The 20,991-nt window shown below is 41.2% G+C and overlaps 1 protein-coding gene across 1 annotated transcript in view; it reads right to left on the bottom strand.

Moving 5' to 3' along the window:
* Positions 1-20,991, bottom strand: part of LOC102017681 (microtubule-associated tumor suppressor candidate 2-like) — a gene marked incomplete at its 3' end in the record, with an annotated part of 235,319 nt that overhangs the window by 50,448 nt on the left and 163,880 nt on the right. The window contains exon 3 of the mRNA XM_005406382.1: positions 220-2,637. Within this exon, the coding sequence (XP_005406439.1) occupies positions 220-2,409 (2,190 nt within the window). The remainder of the gene's footprint in view (positions 1-219; positions 2,638-20,991) is intronic.

The raw sequence follows: 20,991 nt of genomic DNA, 5'->3' as shown, positions 1-20,991 counted from the left end.
GAGTGAAATTTACATAGTTTTCCTTAGAGGTGGTCAATCTATTAGGACCATCTAGTCAAAAATGCCCATTGCTCTAGAGAGCTCTTCCAGTCAAAACCACCCACTTCTGTACAAATGTACCCATTAACACCTGTAATTCACTTAGAGAAGACAGTTCGTTTTCACAATTCACTCAACAAACACCCACTTTATGGATGCATCACAATGCCGTGTTCTTACCTCCTGTAAAAACTTCTCACTCATTTGACTGAAAGGATGTCCTGGAGGCTTGATCCCAGACACCATCAACCCAGAACTGAAGACCCTGGGCTTCTGCAAGTCAGGCTTGAATTTCTCATACAGGCTGGCAGTCGACTTCAGGTCACTACTTGCCACCCTGTCTTCCTGGGGTGGGGCCATGCTACATGGGGGCGGGGCATAGGGAAGCCCCACAGAAACCAGCGAAGTGTCCACGGGGCCCAGGGCCTGTGGGTTCCTCCGGATGTAGGTGATGATCTTAGGCCTCACGTGCTTGGGCTTGGGCATAACAATGGGCTTCGTGTCTGTTCTGTCTTCCATTTTTTCAACCTGCTTCTCCACTCCTTCCTGCAAGGAAGCTGTGCCCTTGGAATGTGTGACGACAGGCTTGGGGATCCCACTGGGGCAGGTGTTCTTGTCAGGCACTTTCGGGGATGTGTTCAACAGCTGCACACTGTCAGCGGAGGGCGGGACCACTGAGGGTGACCCTGGACCCACACCGAACACACCAGGGTCCTGGAAAACGTTACTGGGTGGCGTGGGCTGGTGGGTCATGTTCACAGTTGTCTCTGGGTGAAGGGTAGCTGGGGTACTGAGAAATGAATCTTCTCTAGATGGAGTAATATCAGTCTTGGATTCATTTTCTAGAAGGTTCGTAGGTTCAGCCACAAGTGTTGCCGTATCTTTGTTTTCCCCCACTTCGGAGCTTCTGCTTTGAAGATACAGGGACTCAGGAACCTCAGTTTTGCTCTCTCCCACAGAAGGGTCTGATACCAACACCACAGCACTGTCCCCGTTTCCAATATCCAGCCTCCGTTTCTCCTCACTGACATCTGAGGGCTTGCCGTCAGGCAGGCCGTTAGGAACAATGGCTACATGGCCACCACTGGGAGAAAAGTCGTCGGATGTCAGTTCCCCCAATTTACTTCCTGTGCTTAGTGACATTTTGCCAGTTAGTTGATTGCCAGCCACTCCCAAGGAAGCAGGGACCGGCTTGAGCGTGGTTTGGAGAGATTCCTCCACACCTGTCTTGACTCCTGTCTCCTCACTGCCGCCTCTGCCCACCCCAAGATGACGACAGACGCTGTCTGATGGACCGCTAATGGCACTGGTGGCTTCTTTGTGTGCTTCCCCACATGTCTCCTTTCTCTCTAGGGGTGACATCCTCTCTTCCTGGGGACGTCCCAGGTCTCCTGCCTGGGTTGAAGTGAACTCCTCCCCAGCCCTGAGTTGAACGCATTTCAGTTCCAGCTTCGGCTCTCCCTTTCCCTGACCTAATTGTGCTTCAGGATAACTCAGGATTTCCTTTGACAGCAAAGCTGAATTCAGAGCGGGCTCAGGATGGGCAGAACGTGACTTGTGCTCATTGCAAACATTAGGTTCATGTGCCCCCTCCATCTGGGCCTCGGAGGGGATGGCGTCCCTGGCTTCTGAGGTAGATGGCTTAGGAGGACGCACACTCTTTCCCTCTGAGGTATTGTAAGCTGGAAGAAAAGCTGTCTCTGGAGAGTGGTCAGCCAGTGTCCTCTGCGGCTCCTCCCCACACCTGGGCACATGATCCCGTGGCTCAGGGGCACCGGGCCTTGCAAGGTGCTGTGGAGTCAAGCTCTCAGCCACAGCTGCAGAGCGGCTTGCTCCTTCCAAAGAATGCCTTCGCAACTCTTCATTGTCAAGGGTCTTGGCCAGTTTGTCCTTTGGAACACGCCAGGGAACTTCAACATCTTTCTTAGCCAAAACCTCTGAACTGGCCTCGCTCATCGCGTTCCTCCAACTTGACAGGCTTGGCCCCTGCAAACTCTGAGGAGTCCGTGAGATCTCCGTGCCTCTCTCCACCGCAGAGTCTTCATGTAATCCTCTGGGGAAAGCAGGAGAAAGTTTAAAGTCTTTCAAACTTGTGGAGCCAGCCTGAGACCCCCTCCTAAAGCCCTGAGGTTGATGAGCCTCCTTCTGGAAGTGAAGATGGTGTTCCTGCCCACTTGAATTTGCGTTTCCAATCTGATCAGTCAGGTCACATATCTTGGACTCATCCTGAGGGGAGCTGACCGCCAACATGATCTGATTGGCATTTGTATCTCCCAGACTTAGAATACTCTCGTTATTATTTCTTGCTCCATTTCTGTTGTCCTGCAATTGATTGAAACATGATTTCTTGGGAGCCACGGGGATGCTCATTGTCAGCTCTTCAGTGGGGGCTGCTGGCCATGCAGTCTTACTTAATGGAAAGGGGCTTCCTTCAAGCTGCAGTATGAATTACAGGAAGTTCTCAAGCTGCTTGTCCTCCTCTAAAAATGTCACACTGAGACACAGCTTTAGTCATTTTCACAAGCATTGTCTTGATACACGGCAGAAGGATTCATCGGTTAGGTTCCTGCTGAATGAGAGCCAATTAATCCATGACACCTAGAGAAAAATAGAAATACATTCATGTTAAAATGACAAATAGATGCTCAGGAGAAAAAAGCATGGCAAACACACAGATGTATTCCTTAATTCCACACTATTTCATTCACTCAACAATTTTTTCCAAAAACCTTTCAAGTAAGGGCTCCTGCTGGCCAAATATGGAAAGCTGAACACGAAAATGATAAATGTTAGAAATGGATTACAAATGCATGTTACTGTCACTTTAAATTTTAGAAGTCCAAAAGTCCATAATGATCCCAATTTAAAAAGGTGAAGGCAAGACTCATCTTCAGAAAAAGACCCACTAAGGCAGAAAAAGTACAAATTTGAAAGATCACTATCTTGTAGTCACTGGAATAATTATTACCTTGGGCAAGGGACACCAATAGATGGTAGAAATATGGCATGAAAAATCATGATTCACAGAATATTGACAGAATCTGAAAGTACCATCCCTTCAGTTACTTTACTTCCAACAAAAAGAAAATATTATTTTTACAACGCAGAAATCTGGTAGACAGCATCTCAACCAAATGATCAAAGTTAACGTAATGGAAATTGATGTCATGTGCCGCTGTTGGCAGGCAGTCAGCACTCTATAGCTCCCACCACTTGGTGGTACTCCTGCCATAAACTATCAGCCTGAATTTAATCCTGAGGAAACAATCAGACAAATTTAAAATGTGGGATGTTCTATAACATAACTGGTACAATTTGCTCCCGAAGTGCCAACCGCTTCTGGATTTTTAAAAAATAACAAAATACATTATTGGGATAATAAGGATGTAATACGAACTGTATATTAGGTAGAAGTATGTTATCAATATTTACCTTCTTGGTGTATAAATACTACAATATGTCAGAAATTACCTTTGTTCTTGAAAAACATATGTTTACAATTTAGGGTAGCATGAAATGATTTTTATATTCTAATCGAAGGGATTTACCAAAGAAAACTGTGTATGTGTGCATATGATGGGTGAAAGAGACAGAAACAGAGCAAGAATAGAGAATAAAACTGCAAAATACTAACCATTTAAAAATCTGAATAAGGTGCTGGGGGTTTAGCTCAGCGGCAAAAGCGCCCACCTGGCAAGCGCAAGGTCGTGAGTTCGGTTCCCGGTACCGGAGAAAAACCGAGGAAAAAAAAAAAAAAAAAAAAAATCTGAATAACTAGCCAGGCATGGTGGTGCACACCTGTAATCTCAGCACTCGGGAGGCTGAGGCAAGAGGACCGCTGCAAGTTCAAGACCAGCCTGGGCTACAAAGTGAGCTCAAGGCCAGCCTGAACTGCGTAGTGAGACCCTGTCTCAAACAGACAAAAAACAAAACAAAACCAAAAACACAAAAACAAAAACAAAAACAAGAAAAACCTAAAAACAAAAAAACCCTGAATAACTGACTTTATTACTTGGGAAATTTTTCTATAGACTGGAAATGTTTCAAAATTTTAAAAAAATATGAGGGAAACACTTTCTTCTGACCTTCGCAGTCTGCATGATGCGGCCCGTGCACCCTCTTCAGCTCCATCCCTCACACTCACCATCTGTCCTCCAGCCTGCAGCCACACCAGCCTCTCTTCACATTACCATGCACCTAACTCCCTACTTCCAGGCCTTTGCACACACTCATCCATCTGCATGGAATGTGGAATCCTCCTCAACCTCCCCCAAATACTTCCTTTGCAGTCTTCAGTTCACAGTACAATTTTCACTTCCTCCAAGGAAGACTCCCTGAGCCGCTAGACGACGGTCTATCTGAATTTCAAACTATTCTATTTTTTACTTTATAGAATTAAAAAAGAATCAGATATATTAGATACTAAAATTTACTATCATCCAACATCTGCCATACATATTAGGCAATCTACACATTTGTAGCATGAATGAATGTTTAAATGACTGAATGAATAGTAAGGAAGATCAATGCTATTAATGCCTTCATAGAGCTTAAAATCTATAGTGTGCACATTTACTTTTCTGTTACAGTAAGTGCATAGCTACCACTAAACTGCTGGATGCGGGCCAGTGTTGCTTTAACTGCTACCATGAATGTATTGTATTAGGACTAGGGATGGGAGAGTTTACCAGTAACAAGGTCCTTCTCCACCCACAGATGCCCCGATGTGGAGTCAAATGAATAGCCTTCCACACTTCCTAATTCACTAAAAATACACACACACACACACCTGTAACATGGGAGGACTGTTATAGTTTGAGTATCTCCTAAGGCCATGTGTCCAAGATTTGGTCCCCAACTGGTAGGTCTACTGGGGAGTGGTGGGAACATCAGGAGGTGGGGTTTAGCTGGAGGAAGTAGGTCACTGGGAATGGACCTTTGAAGGGTATATTTATCCCTGGTGCTTTCCTCCCTCTTTCTTCTTCCTGGCCACCATGAGGCAAGTAGCTTTTCTCTGCCACACATTTACTACCATCATGATGCTCTGCCTGACTACAGGCCCAGAGCAAGAGCCAAATGACCCATGGACTGAAACCTCTAAAACCATGAGCCAACGCAAAACTTTTCTTCAAGTTGTTTCCTTCAGGAATTCTGTCACCACGATGGAAAGCTAATTAACATAAGGCTGTTAAGCTAATTAACAGAAGGTTGTTAAGTTTCAACTGAAATGGATTCTTTGGCAATATGATAACACATTTTTCCCTCGTTGTTTAATATGTCATTTCATATATTAAACTATATATGTTATAAAGTAAAATACTATAATAGTCTCCCACTTTCAGTGGTTTTGCTCTCTGTGGTTTCTGCTATCAGAGGTCAACTGTAGTCTAAAAATATTAAACAGAACATTTCAAAAATAACTAATTTATGTTTTAAATTGTGTGCCATTCTAAATAATATGATAAAATTATGTGCCAACCTGTTCCAGCCCACTGCGAGCATGAATCATACTTTTTCCAGCATATCCACATTGTATACACTACCCTCCCTTTAGTCACTAGCAGTTGTCTAGGTTATCAGATCAACTCTCACAGTTGAACTGCTTGTGTTCTGGCAACTCTTATGTAGTGCTTAATGCTATAGCACAGTGTCCATATCATTCACCTTCTTTTACTGCATTGCATGGTCATTGGATTACCTCAAATCATCACAAGAAAGATGAGTACAGTATAACAAGGTAATTTGAGAGAGACTACAAATGTTATTACATTTGTAAAAATACACACATGTACATGTGTGTACTATTTTGTTATAATTGCTCTGTTTTATTAGTAATTATTGTTGATCTACTGTACCTAATTTATAAAATAAACCTTATTACAGGTAAGTATAAATAGAAAAACAGATCCAGGGTTTGGTCCTATCCACTGTTCTAGACATCTACTGGAATCCTGGAACACAACCCTCATGAGTAAAGGCAGACTTCATATAACCAAACACCTGACAACCCGACCCATGTATGTTGTAGATACTCCAGCACCCCTCTCCTTCTTGGCCTCCCACCTGTCCAACAAGCAAGTATTTTTTAAAAATGTAAATGAGATCCTTTCAAATAAGCTGGCAGGGAGGTCAGGCTTTTTAAAAACTTATTTGTCCCTTCTGCCCCTCACTCTAAGACACATTGACACTGTGGTCTAGATCTGTGCAGTCCTTTCTCCATATCCTTGTGATGATGGGGAAAATACACGCATGTACATGCGTGTACGGGCTTTCATTCCTTGCCACTGCTCTTCTGTTCTCTCCACGTCTCACTTATGCTCCATGTGCTCTGTGCTCCACATTCTTTCCCTCTTTCCGTCTTCTCCCACACCTGTCTTCAGTAAGCCAGTAGCAGCCCCAAGCGCAGCGTGGCCCCAACACAGCCCTCAGTAGAGGGGTTAATACCTGGTCCCGGCCTCAGCTTCCTGGCACAGAGGAAATGCTCTACATTCCATTGTTTCTTTGTTCAATTTCAGACATGCTCCCCTTAAGGATAGTGAACACACACGCTCTGGGCACAAAGCGCACCCAGCCACGGCCAAATCAATAAGACAGTCATTTAAAAGATGGCTGTGTCCCAGAAAGTTAAGGAGAGCAAGAAATTCCACAAATATGGATCATCCGCAGAAGGGGGGCAACTGTAACTCTCTGCAAATAAAAGCAGAGCATCACAAACCACAAGAGAAAACACGACTGCTGGAAAGTAACAAACTGGTATTAAGCACTATTACAGGAAGTTGTGTTCTAATTTTTACACAATTATATCATAAGCATCCTTTGTTTCCATCAGGAAACAGTAACTGTGCTTATTGGTACAGAGATGGAAGACCAGAGCCTTCCAGGACTTGGGTACCCAGACACATTTGTAAAATTTCACTGTAAAATCACAACTGTACGATTTGCTATGGCTCATCCCCTCTGAGGGTCATGGTGGAATTTAATCCCCATTCTGAAGTAGTGAGAGGATGGAAATTTAAGCCACTATGGATAATGATTAGGATTAGATAAGGTCGGCATGGTGGGGCCCCATGACGGCATTCTGGTGGCTTTTTAGAAGAGAGAAGAGTGACCAGGACATGTGCCTGCGCATATCCTGTCCCTCGCCGTGTAATGCCTTGAGCCACCCTAAGACCCTACCAGCAGGAAAACATAACTAGATGCAACCCTCAACCACGGCCCAGACTTGTGAGCCAAAATAAACTTCCTTTCTTTATAATTTACCTACTCTGTATCACCAACAAAATGACTAATATACAACTTGCATTTTAATATTTAATTTCTGCAAAGTGGTATTTGTAACAGCCTGCAGACATAAGTCTTAACATTCTCCTGCCTTTTCTTTCTCTTTTCTTTCATTGCGACACAAGAGGCAAAAGGACTGAGAAGGAGATTTTCCTAAAGCCATACAGCGAAGAGGCAGGGAAAGGACAGAGACAGAAAGAGGGACATGAAAAAGAACAGTTCCAATGAATGAAATCCGACAGATCACTGGGGAAAATAAAAAGGAAAGGCACCGTTTTAAGAATGGAAACAGAACATCCCGAATGTCCATCAAAAGATAAATAGATGGAGAAAGTGTGGTAATTATACACAATGGACTACTACTCTGCAATAAAGAAGGATAAACGAGTCATCTGGAGGAAAAGGGATGAACCTTCAGATCTCAATGTTAAATTACATAAATCAGACACACAAGCTCAAATATCACATAGTTTCTCTTATATGAGAAACTCAGGATATAAATACAGAGCAAAATAAAAGGTAATAGGAAGTAAGGACACAGATTTTTCTCAAATGGGAAGGAGATGAAGACAGGGAGGGAAGGCTGAGGGAAAGAGATGAAAAAAGAACTAGATGCGTTATGTACATGTACCATTCCCTGCAAGGGATGGAGATATCACGTATTGTCAACATGAACCAATAAAAAAGGAAAAAAAAAAATAGGAAAGAAAAGTAGAACCGGAAACCGGACAGGAGAAGCAGCTCATACAAGACAAGAAAAGCCACTTTTCTCTTTTTATTAGCATGCTGGCAGCACACAATAAATACATTCATCGGGGGGAGTTGGTGCACGTACATACTACATCTTACTCCTCTTACCTTCCCAAAGCCAATTTGAAAACTGACTTCAGTTACACAAGGCAGGATTGACTAGAGACAATACTTCCTGTTACTTTCCTGCTTTATTTGACCCCATTTCAATCCCATCATTTTGCCAGAAAACCGTCACAAAGCAGTACCAAAAAGAGGTTTTTTTTCTGGATCTGTATTTCAACCCGAAGTCCCTGCTGTGGTCTACATGCTCCCCAAGAGCCTCGTGTTTGTAGGCATGGTGGTGACTGCATGGAAGGTGACTGCACAGTGCGGCTTACAGTTCTTGCTAGCGGGCAGGGTCTGGTCGAAAGGGGAAGGTCAGGGGAGCTGCAACCTGGCAAGGTTCATCTGCCTCCCCAGGTTCTGCCTTCACTCTCTGCTTCCTGGACACCATGACAGGAGCATCTTCTCCTCTGCCATGTGCCTATGCGACACTGCCCTGCCTTGGAGCCAGCGAACAATGGACTCAAACCTCTATATACTGTGAGGTAAAATAAAACTCTTCTTTAAAATGTGGGTTCGGATGTTGTGTCCAAGCACAAGAACGTGACTAAGATACCTCTCTACACATATTTCCCACATAAAAACCATGTCAAGCTCCAAACCTGTAAAACCAGATTATCATTACACAAAATATATGAAGCAGCCCGGCAAACCCCCAGCCAAGGCACATTTTCCTGGGCCAAGGGGTCTAACTTTCATGTGGATCAGACACATCATTATTTTTTTTAAAAAGTATGAATAATGATTTTTTTGAATAATGATTTTAAAGGCAAATAGTATTTTTTTTCTTGAGGAAAATAAAGCTCATTAGTCACATTTTAGGCTTGCAATGAGTTTAAGTATCTCTTCTGTCTATAGCCAATGTGATACTTAACAGTTTTCTATACAACTTCCTCTGGTGCAAGGGCCAAGTAATTCACCCCGGCAACTCTTTGCAGGGGCACTGTGGGCAAGTTCTGCCTCCCTAAGGCAGAAAAATGCAGCCTTTTCCCACGGGATGAGCCTTCAGATATCAAGTAAAGAGTTTTATGTTCTTTTCTTCCCCAAACCTATTCTTCTCCTTGTTAAAAAATTCAGATTCTGCCAACTGTTAGAGACATTTTTGAAACTCTCACTATAGAAGCAGACATAAGGAATCTGAAGTCTTCCTAAAGAGGGTGCTCAAAGCTGTACACAATATTTTAGTTCTTACTGCACTATCTAGACTTGTGTGGTGACAAAATTCCATTTTCAGTCGTCTAGTTGCACATTCTCAGAGAGTATCCCTTCATGGGCATACACATCACCCTGCTAATTCCACATCATCAGCGAAAGTGCTAGTACAGGTTGAGGACATCTTGGACCAAAGCATTTAGAGCCAATTGTTTCCAATTTCTTAGTTTTTCAAATTTTTGGAATATTTACCTAGCAACCATGGATGGTTGAGCATCTGTAATCTGAAAATCTGAAATCCAAAAGTCTTTGAAAAGATTTTTAGACTGAGATGTTCAATCTGTACTATGCAACTATCTTAAACTACCCTAACTCCACTCTACACACTTGTAGGCTTTTTGCATCCCTGGGTAAGACCATAAAAATATATCTCTCAAACTTCATCCTGCTAGTCTGACTGCACTGATCTACTTACTCTGTTTTAAAACTTTGAGTCCAGCCCTTCATTTTTCATCTAAAATATTTGTAATCCATTCTGTTTTCATGCCATCTTTCAAGAGACCGGAGTGTCCTTCACCTCACCATTAATTTTGCTGACACTAATGTTAGCCTATGTGGGCAGAGGAGCCGTCTCTGATGCCATAGCAAAGTAACCCTGTGACACTTCCATAATGCTCCGCATCTGATCAGCATTGCAATGACTACATGTCCCCAGATTTTCCACAAGAGCTGAACCAGAAGAAACGCAACATTGCCGGGACTGGGGATTTAGCTCAGTGGCACAGCGCCTGCCTGGCAAATGCAAGGTTGTGAGTTCAATTCCCAGTACCAGAAAAAAAAAAGAAAAGAAAAGCAACATTGCCAACCATGTTTCTGAAACATTGTTATAATATCGCCTCTTGTTCAAAAGAAAGAGAAGGAAAATGAAAGTGAAGACAGTAAAGGAAGCCAATATACCACAAGTTGTTCTACTTAATAACCTATAATCTTGTAAGGCTTGTGGTTTATTTTGTCACTACTCATAACCTATCAATTGCCAGTGCTCAACATCAAAAAATGGGACACCACATAAGAAACACATGGCAACTGCACTGTGTGAACATCCCAGAGTGCTTGCACAAAACTATATGGTCGAGGTCACACTCGTTCAGCATGACCTCTTGACGCCATAAAGAGACATGGTAAAAGCAAGATGTATGAGGTTGCCGGTAGACTAACATAACATCCTGTTTACAGTAAACTTGTTTTTTAATAAACAGAAGGTGTACACCTCTGTACTCTAGAATAATGACAAAGGTAAAGTACATTTTAGGCATAAAGTAGCAAAATTTTCATTTATCATCAAGTATTATGTACGGCACATAATTTTCTGTGCTATACTACTATATGACTGGTAGCGTAGTACGTTTGTTTACACCAGTGTATCACCACAGACATGTAATGCACTGTGCATCAATTTACAATGGCTATTATGTCACTAGGCAATAGGAATTGCTTAGATCCACTATAGTCTTACTGAATCACTGCTATATATTATTGGGTCCTTCTTGACCAAAACCTCATTACACATGACTTAACCGGTACTTCACATTTTCTTGTTTACTAAAAATAAATTATCTTTGTCCATCTTTAATAGGTAAGCAGGCTTCACCTCTCACAAGTTCATAATCTCTAAGAATGGTCTGACTCATCTAGAAAATTCTTCAGCTGTGTGCATATTCATTTTGGAATCATGAAATGGATTGACAGCATCTACATGCAAATACAGTCTCTTCTTCGATCTTGGCTTTCCATTTTGTTTTATTCACGTTTTCTCATGCTACCCACTGTGGCATGAAGGCACTCTTGGATGCAGAAACTCCACAGATCCACCATTGTCCAATCCCCTGACATCCTGCTGAGTGACCCGGCTGAATGACAGGCTAAACCCAGAGGACTCAGCTTCATACTCAAGGTCTGATGAGTGCTTGACCCCTCTCTGCTCCAGATGTAATCCCCTTTATGTTACCACTTCAAATATTTGCCCAGTGAAATCATCCTCCCTGCCCAATAGCTCCACCTTCTAACCATTGAGGTCTACCTCCTCCATGAAGGTTTTCCTAAGTTCTCTTGCCTACCTACCCAATATCATGGTACAGGAGGAACTAGATATTGTCTCTAAGTCCAGAATCTGAAGATCTTTTCCTCTGGGACTACCATAATACATTTTTTTCACAGCTATGTAAGCTCATTCCTCAGTACTCACAGAACATTGGTCCCTGGATCTTTCCTGGAGACCAAAATCTGATAGTGCTTAAGTCTTCAATTTAAAATGGCATAGTATTCATATAGAACCTACACACACCCTCCTATTAACTTTACATCATTTCTCAATGACATAATAATGAGTACAATACAAATGCTATGCAAATGGTGCACTGTTTAGTGGATAACAACAAGAAAAAGTCTGCACATGTTCAGTACAGACACAATTGTTAAATATTTTCAATCTGTGGTTGGATGAATCCACAGATGAGGAGCTCATGGAGATGAAGAGATGATTATACATCTTCTTAGAGTTCAATGTGGTTTTTGTTACAGTTACATGTGTCTTGCTATTACGTGTGTCTCATTCCTTCTATGAAACTGTAAGCTAACAGCTCAGACGGCTTTGTTTCCTGCGTGGTTTCTGGGATTGCATTTTGCACACAGTAGGCACTTTGAATGAAGTATTCTCATCCCAATTTGAGCTCAGAATGGTTAATATTCACTCTATTTTCAAAATAGCAGGGTAGGGGCTGGGGATTTAGCTCAGCGGCACAGCGCCTGCCTGGCAAGCGCAAGGTCATGAGTTCGATTCCCGGTACCGGAAAAAACAAACAAAATAGCAGGGTAGTTTTCTCCAGTCTGTTCAGATTGAGATTGCAAAGTCACACGACTGAACTGAGTAATTGGTTACTCCCTTTCCAGGCTATATCAAAATACCCAGGAGACAGTATAGAAAAAAATACATTCTGACCACCATGTATATTTGACATAATAATTTATTTAGAAAGTAAAGGAAGTTGAGGGGATTTTTACGTTATAAAAGGGGCACAGGTTTTAAACACTGAGTAATATGGTTTTACAGCATTTCTACCTGCTGGGTCTGTTGTGTAATGTTTTATCAGTTGTGAAATCTCACACACATATAAATATACAAATGCTGTGTGTCTGAATGTAAATACAATTCCATCTGATTTAACAAAACTTATGCGCCAGAGAAGCTCCAGTTGCAACTCCTGCCATGCAATGAATAATACCTCAGTAAAAGAGGACACAGAAAACTATACAGGCTATGAACTTGACATTCAGTGGTAAGTATAATAATGCAGAAAGTTAAAATCCTGGATTTTAATTTTACTTGACATTTCTATGAAACATATATTTAGAGTCCATGATGATCTACCACATTGAATAAAATTATATGTACTCATGCAATATTTATATACAAATCAATTGATTAACCTGGTTTAGAAAGTTTCATGGTAATAATTACATTTTCTGCAATTCTAATTACTTAGGCATATTCAGGTTCTTGATATTATTCCATATATTTTGAGATGATATATCATTCTATAGTTCAGGCTGGCTTTGAATTCACAATCCTCCTGCCTCAGCCTCCTGAATACTGAGGTTATAGGTGGACACCATGTCCAACTCTATTTCATAATATGTTAGAGGTTAAGTATCCCTTATCCAAAATTCTTAGGACAGGAGTGTTTCAGACTTTTCATTTTTTCAGATTTGGGGACATTTGTATATATGTAATACAGACTTTGGGAATGGAACCCAAACATAAACATAAAATTTTCTACAATATTTTTAGTGCAGCCACATCTTGACTATACCCTATCACATCAGTTCAGGTCTGGAACTTTCTACTTGTGGCATGCCATCAGCACTCAAAAAGTTTCAGGTTTTGGGGGATTCTGTATCTCAGAATTTCAGATCAAAGATGCTCAACCTGTATACATTTACTCTCAACAGGCACAATTATAGCTAATCTAAAAATTGACCAAGGGAACTTTACAAATTCACTTCCACAATATGGTTAAAAATCAAATTATTGATTGGGGTATGTTAGGATGTATATTCAGAGGCTCTGTAGCTGTCTGTGGTGCTGAATTCTGTGACAGCGAAATAACATAAACTATAACAGCTCTGGAGCTTAATTTGCTTTCTTTATCTCATATATATATATAATAGGTAACTATCAAATTTTTCCCAAAGATATACACAAGATTATATTTAGATTACCTCTTCTGAGGTAGCAGGGTCTATTTTATTTTTATTTTACCTTTAGTAAAAAGAGTGAAATGCCGCTGTTTCACCCATACGGAGGACAAGGAAAGAAACTTAGCTTTTAAAAGATTAGCCCAATCTGATATTTAAGTAAAATATTACATTCACTTATACTCAAAAGTCTCCGCAGTAAAATGTTACACGCTTTTCCAATAAAACCTTCATTCACATTGGCCCTTTACCTTTTAAAAAACAAATCCTTACCAGGACAGAATTTCAGCCAAAAAATTCAAGGTATTCATTCTTTGCCTGTCGTGATCAATATTTTCTTTTGTTTTATCTTAGGTGGCATTTTTTTCAAAATTGGAATACACTGCCAATCCTTTTTAAAAATGTATTTTCACTGCATTGAAAAAGGTTTTAAAAAAATAAAATCGTCTAACTCCACCTAAAGAAATAGAATTTGATGCGTAGTATGTCAGCCTTTATTTACAGTCATGGAATGAGTTCTGTAGCCCCACTTTTTCAATTTGCATCTCGTGGGCTTCTTCCTATATAAATACGCGTAGCAAGTGCCTTATCTTTTTGACGATCACTTATACCAATTCTATTGTCAGACTTTATATTATTCTCAAATTCTACTTTTTAAAATAATTCGTCATAGAAAATAGATAAATACATGTTATGACAGCATGCTTTATTTCCTGCAGATACATATCTAAAGGTAGAATCCCTGTGTAAATAGCTATGGACATTTGCATCTTAATACATAACTCTAAATTCCATCAGGGATTCTGTTTTGTTTCCAGGAGAGCCTGACACATAATTGGTGATCTATAATCATTTGTTGAATAAATGTGTATTGCTCTGAAAAAAATGTGTCAATCTTTATTCTGTCCCTCAATTGCCCACATTTCCTGTTCCATCCCTTTCCTCAAATCTTACTTTTCATAGCAAAAATGTGAGATGGGTTATTTCCAGAATTTATGTTTTACCAAGGGGAACTGGAACATTAGAAATATAAGCACTTGTTTCCAGACATTAGGGCCAGGAAAAAGACCCCTTGCCTCCCAACCACCTCACACTGCCAGCCCCCGCCCTCCTCTTCTTGGTTACTGGCACCACTGTGTTCCTAGCACCAAAGTGAGAAGTGTACAAATGTCCTTTGTCCCTACCTTTAACTCAACTCATCAGCAAGAGCTACGTGGTTGACATCCAAAGTTCACCACTCTAATCTACTTCTCCTCTTTTGTGTCACTGCCCATGGAGCTCCTCACAAGTCTCCTACTCAGTCTCACAGCTTCCACTGTTCCTTCTCGAAAGAGGAATTCCCATGTGGGAACTACAAAAGTTGACCTTGAAGAAGAGAACAATGGTCACTACAGGCCGGGGGAACAATGCAGAGGGAGGAGAAAGGAAAGTTGGAAAACTGGTACCAAAATACAGTAAGACTAGAGAAGTAAGTTTTAGTGTTCTATCAGCACAGTTGGGTGAACAGGGCTTACAACAATACATTCTACATTTTATTGAGAACTTAGAGAGAGGAGCTTGAAGTCTCTCAGCACAAAGAAATAATAAATGTGTCAGCATATGAAACTGCTGATCACCCCGATTTGATTATTTTACATTGTATGTATGTATTCAGTCATCATGCTGTATTCCATAAACATGTACGTCAATTAAAAATCTTAAATAAAATTTAAAAATAAAGAAAGAAGCAGCTATCCTTCCTCTACATCTACAAGACAGCCAGGGGAATACCTTGACACAATAATCAGATCGAGTCATTTCCAAGCTCCAAAGCTTCCAATGGCTTTCTTGTTGTCTTAGTTGCTTTTCTCATTGCAGAGACAAAATATCCAATGCCCAAAGTTAAGGAAGGAAAGGTTTACTTGGTTCACAGTTTCAGTCCATTATCAGCTGGCTCCAAGGCAGGGAGGCCCATGGCAGAGGACAACAGTTCATGGTGATGGAATATAGCAAAAGCAAGCAAGCGATGAGACAACCCACATGTGGGTTGTCTTTCTGCCCCTTATATTGTGTGCAGGCCACCCACCCTAGCGTGGGTGTAGCACTCACACCACTAATCCCAGTATTGGATTGTAAATCAATCATAAACTCTAGATTCAGCTATCTTTGAAAAGCCCATGCCCTGTGACAGTACAAGTGCTTGGGGAGACATCTAGATACAAGGCATAACACTTGCCCTGGACTCTGCAGCCCTGTGAAAATCCCCCTACCTCCCACTACTCTCCCTCACACTTCACTCTGGCCACAGGACCCTCCCACACTATCACCTTCCTTCCCAGAGCTTTTGCACTGCTGTCCTCACAACTTTGCTCTCTACAAGTGAGATCCTTCGTACACTTCAGGTCTCAGCACCCTCCCTAGATAGGTTTTCTTGGATGTCATCCTCTATCTCCAGTGACAGGCCCTAGTCAATTTGCTCCCAGCTTTTATCAGCTATTCTATGCTTTGCCTTTCTCATTCAACAAAGGAAAGTTCCATGAAGAGGACAAAATAAACCCTGCTTACTACAGATCCAAGTAACCACACTCGAGCTCAGAGGACACTCAATAAATACTTGCTCAGTGATCCCGTAGGGCAGCATCACTGACTCTTTCTGAATTTATTTAGCTATACACACAATGCCAGGCTAAGAGTTTATTCATCACTGAGTGCTAAGAGGGGGAAGAAATGGAGATACTAACTAGCTCAACTCTCATTTTACAAATGAGTCTTTATATGTTCTTGACAGTAAACCTTTGTCTGAGAAACATCCAGCCAACATTTTTTCCCACACTGTGGGCTGTCTCTTCGCTCTGTTGGTGGTTTCTCTTGCTGTGCAAAAGCTTTTTAATAGGATGAGATCCCAGTTGTTGATTCTCTGTGATAGTTCCTGTGTGATCAGAGTCTTATTCATAAAGTCTTTGCCTACACTAATGTCTTCAAGAGTTCTACTAGTCTATCTTCCAACAGATTTAATGTTTCTGTGTTAATGCTTAGAGCTCTGATCCATTTCGAATTTAGTTTAGTGCATGGTGAAAGATATGGGCCCAATTTTAATCTTCAACACGTGCAGAGAAGACAGGTTTGTGCTAATATAGTTTGGACAATTAAATGCTGATATCTCGTACTCTGACCTAATTTAACGATAACAGTATGCAATGTATTAACCATTGTGATCCTCCTATCATACTGTTTTGGAATCTTGTTTTCCGATTTTTTCATTTTTGTTTCTTTTTCTTTAAAGAAAAGAAATAAGGAAACTGCACACTTAAGGGGCAGAGTGACTGGCTCAAGGTAGTTAGGCGAGGCCCATGCCACCAAGGTCAGGGCCAGGCTCCTCATGTCCGGTCCAGTTCGCACCCATCTTCCCAGACCTGAAACAAGCTCAGAATTTAAGAAAAAACAAAGTGCCATGGAGACAGGACTCAAAGGGGTTCGGCATTAAATAGGTTTTTAAAAGGACACAGCACAAGAAGACACAGGAAATAAAAGAAAGAGAACTAATCCTCACAGAAATTACAAACTCCTGAGGAAAAGGATAAAACATACACTTATGTAGTAACTATGGTGGTAAAAGCAAAGCAAGGTCTAATAACATAAGTTGCTATACAGAAATACCAAATACCATATCATGGCAAGGAGACACAAATTCCAGTGGAGGGGCTGGGGGAAAAAATACCTCTTATTGCAACTGGAGAGAGAGAGAGAGAGAGAGAGAGAGAGAGAGAGAGAGAGCGCATTTCACAAAGTCTCAAGCTGACCACCTGATACAGATACCAGAGAATGTATCATTCACGGTCTGATTATTGGTTTTACAGGTGAGTCTGGAACTGCATGACCTCTTTCCCCCAGATATCACTTCCTTAAACTCCATTTACTTGCTATTCCTCCAGTGGTAAAATGCCAAGGAAAAGAGGCCACTATAAAACTCAAATCTGTCAAACACTGCCTGCTCTAAAACGGATTTCATGAGGAAAGGGGACAAAATAATGTCTAAAATGGAGCCTGCGGATTATCTATGCATTTCAATTATCTTTGCAATCCCTATCTGCTTTGCCAGATACTGGGGGTTATTTATTCTGGTGAAGGAAGAACATTTTTTGATCTAGTTTAAAAGACTGACAGTTTCAAAAGGCAGCAAGGACACTCTTCTGACCGTCAAGAGCTGGTGATAAATTCTCTGCCATTACTTCAAGAGACAGTTGACAGAGGCAAACATATTGAAGATTAATATGCCATCTACAAAATGCTAGATAAGATCCAAATCACTCCAGTAAAAGAAATTTTGCTTATGTTTATTAAAAGGGGACTAAAAAGAGAGACACAGATTTTACATCTAGATACAAGCAAACTATTTTTGAGTTATGGAAAAGGAAATTTATTTATGTAAGTACTTCAAGTGTCATTCCATGGCGTGGATCAGTCGAGAATGTGGTTTGGTCTCATCAGAGGAGGGGCAGCCATATTTAAAGAATGATTTCCAGACGTCTGCTTGCAGGGTGTGCGCCTCCCTCCCTCGCAGTGCATGCTGGGCCTAGAAACCCAATCTGCTTGTTTTTCAGCCCCTCCTCCCACGTGGCACCTGAACACAACTGAGGCTGGATACTCTCTGCCAAATTTCTAGCGTCACCTTCTATTTATTCACTTGTCCTAGTACGAATACAGCATTGTAATATTTTACTACTCTGTTCCCTTTCTCTTTTCTAACCCCAAATGCTTTGTAAGAGGATTCCCAACAAACCCACTCCCCTCATTTCTCTCCTGTCACGCATCTGATAGCCCAGTTCTCTGCAAGGTGAACAGGCTGGAGTGAGCAGTGACAGAAGAATCCCCTAATCCACTGAGCAGGTGGGGAGGGAAGCTGAGGCCGTGCAGACGGTCATGCGGGCAGAGGTGGACCTGTGGAAGTGAGAGGGCAGGACACTTCCCAAGCTCCTCTGCTGGGCCCTGCTCCACTCTCCCCACATGGGGATACTTCAAAGCACAGGACTGCTCGAGCTCCATCAGCTAACTCTCCTGTACACCACAGCTCTGCAGAGTGCGGTCCGTGCTGCAGGATGCTTATCTCCAGGACCACAGGCTATAATCCCCAAGGACGTGTACGGCCCAAGGGGAAGAGAAACCTCTCCAGCATCATCATGGATGAGGTAATGATCACCCACAGTTCAAACGCCTGCACTGGGTCACTGCAAATGGGGCTCCTTCAAATTCCTTCTTTTCCAGAGGTGAATTTCCTTTACTGTGCATCAGAAGTTCACAACCTTTTTTTTTCTGTCAAATAAAAGAGATGCCTAGAAACACAGAGCTAAATATTTAACCCTGTATTGCAGTGCAAGCCCCCCACAAAGAAGGGTGAAAGGCTGTAACAGTCAGAAAGAAAGGAAACAAATACACAACAGAAGAGATGCAAAATCGCCAACAAAATGGAAAGGTATATGCTTTCAGGTCCCAGGTCTTCTCTAAGAGTCTTTATATTTTCATTAATTTCACCACATAATGAACAAAGCATCTGAGGGCACCATCCTTGGAAATCTTTATATCTAAGGAGGCAATAAGGAAATGAAGACAGATGAAAAGAGGAAAAATATAGGGGCTGGGGATATAGTTCAGTGGCATAAGCACCTGCCTGGTAAGTGCAAGTTCCTGAGTTTGATCCCCAGTACCGCAAAACAAAACAAACAAACAAACAAAAAAAAAAAAAATAGGAAAAATACTACTTAGTTACGAAACTCTCAGCTAAATAAATAATAGTACTTTAGTTAATCTGTAAGAATTCTCAAATATTTCACCAAGGTTTGAAGGAAAATGGTGAAAAATACTTATATTCAAGACAGAATTTAAGAGTGATTTTGAAAATAAGAACATGTTGACACATGTTTAGTAGCCCCCAATCAATAGCCCCAGGGTGGGACACTGCCACACTAACATTTCTGGGAGACCACTGATGCTTTATACATACTAATTATGAAAACAGACAATTTCCTGAAGCAGCAAAAGCAAACATTCCCAGAAAGTACAAATTGAATAAATATGCATTTTAACAGGCATGCTTTGAATATTTAAAATCACAGCTTACAAATTCACTGTTAAACAATATGAAATACTGAAACACACCCATTTTAATCAAAGAATCTTGAAGAAATGCCATAATGCTTACACTTACTATCTTTTAAACAAAAAGTTAATTTACCAACAACTCTAGGTAGTGACTGACAATCACATCTCACACGTATGACTTGTATACCTATGGGCTAGGAACGGAAAGGGAAGCAATGATGCTAACTGCCCTCCAAGGCCTGCAATGCTGACACTTCTAAGGAAGCACCGGACCCAGGGGATGGCTCCTCTCTTTAGGGCAGCAGCAGCCCAGTTACCCCTCCATCCAAATGCTGAGTCTATCGTGTCTGTACACCAACGAATGACAGAGAATCTGTGCCAGGCCTACTCTTTGGGCTTCTATTCGTTAGCTTCCTGTTATCATAATGAAATAGCCGAAGTAATCAGCTTATAAACACAGTGGGTTCATTTTGGCTCACGATTCTAGAGTTCCCAGTATGAGATCGGGCATCCCCAGTGTATTAAATGGCACATGACTGCAATCGGCAATTCTGTGTGGCAGAGCAACTGCTTACATCGCCAGCCAGGCAATGGGTGGAAGAAAGGGTGTGGAGTCTCACACACCTTTTGAAGGAACATCACCAATGACGTAAAGACTTCCCACAGGTTGCATATTTCACTTTCTAATAGTACACCCTGGGGACCAAGCATTTAACACATGGGACTTGGGGGGGGGGGACACTTAATGTCTAAACTAGAGCAAGGAACTCTCTCTCTAAAATGTGAGGACACTTCTAAAGAGGGAAAACTAGAAATTCTGGTTCACAGAGCTCTTGGTGGGACCACTCTCTGATATCAACACAAATCAATTGAGGAATGGATAAAAAAGATGTAGTATTTTTATACAGTGGAGTATTATTCAGCTATAAAGATAAACTCGAGGCTTGTATAGGTAAATGGATGCAACTAGAGACCATACTCATAAGTGAAATAAATCAGACCCACATGTGTAAACACGGTCTTGTCTCCCTACTATAAGAACCTGAAAGGGTAAATAAAATCTCCATTGCTATAGATTTCTTTTCAAGAATGTTACATAAACATGATCATACAGCATGTAATCTTTCAAATATGACTTTTTATTTTTAATATGGATGAATCTAGATAATGTTAAATTATGAATATTACTAGAGAAAAGCAAATATAAATACATTAAAGCATAAAATGAAAGAGAGATGGTAGGAAACAGACTATTTGATGAGGGGGAAGAAAATCAGGAGAAAGGGGAGGGTGAGGAGAGAAAGATAAAAGGATAAAAATGACCAAGATATTATA

The sequence above is a fragment of the Chinchilla lanigera genome, unplaced genomic scaffold, assembly GCF_000276665.1.
Source record: "Chinchilla lanigera isolate Chin_1 unplaced genomic scaffold, ChiLan1.0 scaffold00096, whole genome shotgun sequence".
Taxonomy (NCBI): domain Eukaryota; kingdom Metazoa; phylum Chordata; class Mammalia; order Rodentia; family Chinchillidae; genus Chinchilla; species Chinchilla lanigera.
The sequence above is the reverse complement of the archived record's forward strand: the minus strand, read 5'-3'. Positions and strand labels throughout refer to the sequence as shown.